This window comes from Rhagoletis pomonella, unplaced genomic scaffold, assembly GCF_013731165.1.
Source record: "Rhagoletis pomonella isolate Grant_MI unplaced genomic scaffold, Rhpom_1.0 Rhpom_scaffold_05045, whole genome shotgun sequence".
NCBI lineage: Eukaryota > Metazoa > Arthropoda > Insecta > Diptera > Tephritidae > Rhagoletis > Rhagoletis pomonella.
In genome coordinates this window covers 1-6128 of record NW_023463591.1, presented here as the reverse complement: position 1 = coordinate 6128, position 6128 = coordinate 1, and the positions used below count along the sequence as shown (strand labels likewise).

The 6128-nt window shown below is 41.1% G+C and overlaps 1 protein-coding gene across 2 annotated transcripts; it reads right to left on the bottom strand.

Annotated features, from left to right (window-relative positions):
* Positions 1 to 987: 987 nt before the first annotated feature.
* Positions 988 to 4056, bottom strand: LOC118754979. 2 transcript variants are annotated; one of them, XM_036489842.1, is made up of 5 exons: positions 3463 to 4056; positions 2252 to 2408; positions 1855 to 2173; positions 1210 to 1714; positions 988 to 1138 (listed from the first exon to the last, which is right to left on the bottom strand). In XM_036489842.1, exons 3-4 carry the CDS (start codon positions 2095 to 2097, stop codon positions 1292 to 1294), a joined length of 666 nt encoding a protein of 221 aa, XP_036345735.1. In that variant the 5' UTR covers positions 2098 to 2173; positions 2252 to 2408; positions 3463 to 4056; the 3' UTR covers positions 988 to 1138; positions 1210 to 1291. The 2 variants fall into 2 exon arrangements, with proteins under 2 accessions (XP_036345735.1, XP_036345736.1); XM_036489843.1 differs by having other exon boundaries at positions 3532 to 4056.
* Between the last annotated feature and the right edge of the window lie 2072 nt (positions 4057 to 6128).

Sequence of the window (6128 nt, the reverse complement as noted above, 5' to 3'; positions counted from 1 at the left end):
GATTTCAATACTTCCTTTTTTTATCGGAAAGATGTTACCTCAATGGTCTTCCCGTAGTTTGAAATTACGTGTTTCATATAAAGTTCTATAAACACAAGATGCGCTCAACTTGCAAAAGTAATAAAAAGAAAAAAAAAATAAAATAAAAAAAGAAGAGTTTTAATGTTCATTTTCCTCAATATCGGGTTTCTGGTTTTCGAATGAGATGGTGATTTTTTACGACTGCCTAAGTTTTTTTAATATTTCGAGTACCGAGAAGTGGGCAAATTAAATCTTCGAATCCTTGTTAAGGACATATCAGTTGTAAACTCTTTTAGGCTCTGTAAGTGAGTATGCATTGCATATTTTTAGGTTTCATTCGCAGTTAAACTTTTAAGAGCTCTCAAAAAAAAAAACGAAAAATTCATATAAAATGGCGCACAAGAAATGGAATAGGAATTTTCTTCTATCAAAATTTCTAAAACCAATTTGCATCCCTCAGGAAAAAATGAGCGTATACTTATTAGAGCTCTCGATTTTGTTCGCACATTTTCAAACAGCCCGGGTATATGAGCAGCGAGTACACCTTTTTTCGAGTAATTTGAGCAAAGTTTTTTTATTATATTGACATTTTTGGTAGCAACTTCTTAAATTTTTCAAATTATTGATATATAATGCAAAGATTGTTACATTGGTATTTAACATGAACTAGAAAGCAGCTGCTGACAAATACAATTTACAAATTTTCTTTTGTTTATGAAATTGTTCAAAAACTCGAAAATTTTAAACAAATATTTGAGCAGTTGAACAATGAACGAGTTTCGAGCGAGTGTCGAGCTATTCGCATTGCTCGATAACCGGGTATCTAGAGCTCTAATACTTATTTCTTCAAGAAAATTTTCAAGGGGTTTGAACCCCAAAAGTGACCCCTTGTGTGCGCTAATGATCTGAGTCAAATCGCTCTATGAGTCAGTATAAACAAGGTAGGAATCTGAGGCGTAAGTACATACATAAAAAGGTTAAGGTACTCACGGTATCCGGAAGAAGTTACCAGCTACATATGATGCATGTTTCCACTACAACGAAATCCGCCGGAGGACGGTGGCTTCTTCTCAGCCTTTACGTTTCCAACAAAGCACGTTCGGATGAATAACAGTGGCTGTTAGGAAAACCGAAAGCATTAGAGGAACGTGAAAACAAAAATTAAAATAAAACAAGAATAAAGAATACCAATACTAAGCCCTTGGTATTTCCGGCAGCGCCGTTGCTGTAAGTGATGCATCCAATGCGCTAGATGTATGCGGTCGTGGTTTTAGTGGTGCAGCTTGAGCAGCAGGGCCGTTGCTGATTTGACTAGGCGCCAAATCATCGCATGATTGCTTTTTCTTTGCGCTGGTGGTGTAACAGCAAATGAGGAATCACACTCATCAAACTTGAGTAAGTTTTTCTGTTCCTTTGTGCCCAATAAAGGATTTGTATGGAATAGGTAGAGAAAGTACTTTAAGAAGCATGAAAATGCTCCAAGTCCCGATAGCGCAGCCGCCAAATATTCTACATAGTACCATTTGGAGTATGAATATGGACACTGATTAGATATGTCGAAAAGCAGTATCGCTAGCAACACTACATTCAAAGAACCCCAACGCAGACAATCTTTGGCGCGTTTTGCACGCAGATGCAAATCCAGGTCGCGTTCCACCAATCTGTTCGGCGAGCCGCAATATTTTTGTAAACACTGCATTTCTTACGTGTAACTAATACGTAAATAATTAGTAATTTAAAACAGCAGGTATATAAATAACTAGTTTTGCCAAAGAACGACCAACTATACCGAAATTTTGCGCGTTTAATCTCATTTTTTGGAAGAGTGCAAACCTTTTCGTAGCTCCACTTTTTGGCCTTTGTTCGTTTGGGACCTGTACGAATAGGGTCCTTTTCAGGATCATGTGGAGTAACTTCCACCTTAAGTATACGCATATAGCAGGGCTCCTCATATCGTTGGAATTTGTTACGTATTACGAGCCGGCCAACACCAGAGTCCCGCAGATTTCCCACAATCTCCCACAGTGTCTTACCGCGAAAATCAGTTGTACGACCAATATATTTAACTACGCTCATTGCTGAGGAATTCGATCTGCTGTTTTTCTTTTGAGAAGGGGTAAAACGTACTTTTTAGCCTTTGTTCGTTTGGGACCTGAAAAAGAAAAATGAATGAAAAATTCAACAATGATCAATTAAAAATTCACAAAATATAATAACCTACAACACTTACCGGTTGGCCTCGTGGAAAATTATGAATGACATTTCCTTTCATTCGAAGGGTGTTGCCAAGTTAGGTACAGAAGTTTACGATATTAGTGTAAAATTTCTCGCCCCTAGAGTATGTGGCAACATGCATCTTTTTAACGGCGACATCTACTGCTCACTTGCTACAAGGTTAATCCGAGGAAAATATTTGCATGGAATACATGCAAATTGAATAAAACCTCATGCATTCCTTTTAATAAACGTAATCTTTAATATACTTTTTTTGGTTTTAGTTTTTTTTTTTTCTCTTTCTCTTTTTTTTGGGGTGGCAGGCCAAGGTGAGAAGAACCTCACCATAATCACCCAGTGAAACCAGTACTATAGTTATGATACATGTAACGCTTTCAAGCAAGTTTTCAACTTGCCCGAACTGCATTAGCTCTGTTCATTGTTGGTGCAAGTGCTTTCAAACCAAAAATTCAACACAAAAACTTGAATTGGTTTAACCATAACCGAACATTTGTTTGTGTATATATTCATTAGTCGGTGCTGTCAATTAAAATTTCCTCACTTAATTAGGAAACAAACCAAACTGAGTTGATCACAAATTGATCCAGATTTCTATCAGCATCGAATCGATGTTGAATTTGCTTAACTTTTCTTTATCCAAATATGTAATGCAAAATAAAAGAAATCTCGATCGGCGATCACTGAAACGCAGCTAGAAACTGTATACTCGAAAAAGCAATGTTGCCACTTTTTCTCTTTAAACCATGTTCGAATCGTGGAAATTTTGGAAGATCACAGGGTTGCTCTTAGCATTTAGATTCTGAATGCAAAAATGGAGTTGCATTTAGTTGCATTTAGGTGACGAATTTTGTATGGATAAATGTACATTTAGAGTAGCATTTAGAGCTAAATGCGCTAAATGTGCTTTTACGCGTAAGCAAAAACAGCCTATTAGCAAGGTCTGATAAATGCATACGAATGTTTAACGCCCATTCTTCGCTGTGTAAGCAGGCAAAGGTAGTAGCACAACTTTCGACTTTGACAACTATAATCAGTGTGCAAACCAACCACATATTTTATGTATTTATTTCTTTTTCACATCTACCACACTGATGATAACTGCTTTCAAAGTCACCTTTCATATAAGCTGCACCTGCGCTATCCGTCACCTTTCGAAATGCGCGACCTTGACAGATTTTGCACATCTAACATGCACATAATACAAACCCTCACACAAACACATCCAATCAACATAGAACACAACCACGAGCACTACAGACGTATCATTGAACATACATAACTATGCTCAATCGCAGAAGCATGGCCTTATCACTATGAATTGTAGTTAATACGCTTTGTTTACAATATTAATAGTCCGTGTATCTTACTAGAGTATGACAGCTCACTGATGGGTGTAACTTTCAAAATCGATAAAAATTTATCGCTAGATGTATATAAAGGAGCAAACACAATCTTCATATGCTCGGATAATATTGCAATATTATGCACCCCTTACACGACCAATTGAACACGTCAATCATAGACCAACACCAACGTGGGTTTAGAGCGCGCAAGTAATATATGCCAATTCACGGTTCTATAATTATATGATGTAATTCTCGCCACCCAACCATAAGTACCATGATATTAAGAATAAATATCAATAATAGCAATGACTTTACGATCGAAACATCGACAAAATAACCATTTTCAGGTAATAATGACTCGCTATACAATGCTAAGAAAGAAAGCGGAACGCCGCACTGATCGTTATCCGATAGCGTGCCGACTTTGCGATGGTAAGCACCCGATCAGATTATGCCCGGTATATCGGGCAAAGGCCCCGGAAGAACGATTGCGAGAGTCTCTGCTCGGGCGATTTTGCAGCAATTGCCTATCAATGACGCATCGCGTACAAAGGTGCACCAGCCGGGATCGATGCCGTCGATGCCACGATAAGCACCATACCACATTGCACATCGACGAAGAGCCCATTGACCGAAGACCTTGGAGCCAGCAGGTCGCCAGCGAGGAGGAACGAGAAAACGTTCTGTCGATTTACGCCTCGGACTCCGGAACGAATTCCCAATCGCTGCGCCCTGACATCGAAGAAGGCGAAATAGTTGAACCTGTGGCGGAAGCAAGTACTAATCTCCCGAGTTCAACGAGGGGATCGGAAACCCGGACTTTCCGACCCCCATTGAAGCATGAGACACGGGTGGGTGGCCCAGAGACAAGGATTTTCCGATCCCGGCAACGGCAGCGCCGTGGAGCGGAAACTCGGTCTTTCCCCCCACGATCCACAAGAAAAGCGTCTTACCGTCAGGACGAACGGCAACGGCAGCGCCGTGGAGCGGAAACTCGGTCTTTCCGCCCACGATCCACAAGAAGAGCGTCTTACCGTCAGGACGAACGGCAACAGCGCCGTGGAGCGGAAACTCCGTCTGGACGAACATCGACAGCACCGTGGAGCGGAAACTCGGACTTTCCGCCCTCGGCACATAAGCAACGCGATTTCCAGATGCAACGAGCAACGGGGTAGACTGGAGACTCGGCCTCGCCAGCTACCCATCGCCTTTAGAACTGGCCAGGCAACACTTACCGCGCAGACCTTGAGACCATTTACGGCAATGTCTCCCACAGCTGTTGTCAAGGTAGAATCGGGAGGACGCCTACATCTTGTACGCGCTTTAATAGATGTGTGCGCGCCAACGTCCGTGATATCCGCCGATTTGGTGCGGGAATTAGGACTGGAGGAGATTGGTCTCGGGAACCACCAAAGCTGCATGATCCGGCTGCGAGGGAAGTATGGGCAAACTACGAGGGTGTCAGTACACGCAACAGTAGTGGCGAATTACGTGCGGATGAGCCCTACCGCCAGCGTCGACCGCTCGATAGCCGCAACCTATGCCAACATTCGTTTGGCAGACCCCAACTTTTTCGCCTCAACTCCGATTCGCTTGGTGCTGGGAGCAGATGTTTACCCGGAGATCCTCCTGCCGGGCACCCTCCCTACCTCCTTCGGCCCTCTCGTGGCACAAAACAGCATTTTCGGCTGGCTACTGTCGGGGGCTTGCCGATCCTGAATCAAAATTTACTCACCTTTTTGAACGGAAAAAAAAATATATATATATATATATATATATATATAAACAATTTTATCATCGATTACGAATTACCGACTGCAATATACATTTTTTTTCTTGAATTTTGAATAAAAATACATTTGTGCACTGAAATGTCAAGCCATGTCCTGTTTATTTAATTTCTTATCTCCCACAGACTGAAAAATCCGAAACGAGCATCAATGGTGATAACTACGTTTTCAACGAAAATCAACATTTATTTTTTCAATTCCTTTAATTATTCGTAGGAGTGGTGGCTGACTTGATTTACTGCTGTTGCATATAGCAAGGAGGGCCGGCATGTTTAGGCCTAAAGGCTAAACCAAATACTTAAAAGGGTGAACCACCCTAACGTTGCATTTTATAAATGTGCAACGGATGCACATATACATAGGCAGCCTGATTAAGGCGAAGCCGTTAGCATGTACAAATATTAGTTTACCGCTTGAATATCAAACTTCGTTAAGTTTCCCCTCCAAACAGTTTGCTGCTTGGAGGTCAAACTTAACTTCGCAAGAATTAGCGCGGGCACTTCTAGCGAGAACTCAAGGATCAACGGACGTCTGCCAGCCATCACTCCTGCGCACTTATCAAGGTAACATTGTAACCTAGCTTTAACCTTAGTACATGTATATTGAATAAACCGCCACATACCAATTTATATGAAGTATACTAAAACTTGGCCTTTTTATTTTTTCCTGTTTTTCAAATAAAAACACTGGTGATTTATTGGAGTTGCCAAACCACATAATCGCCACGGTTTTTGCA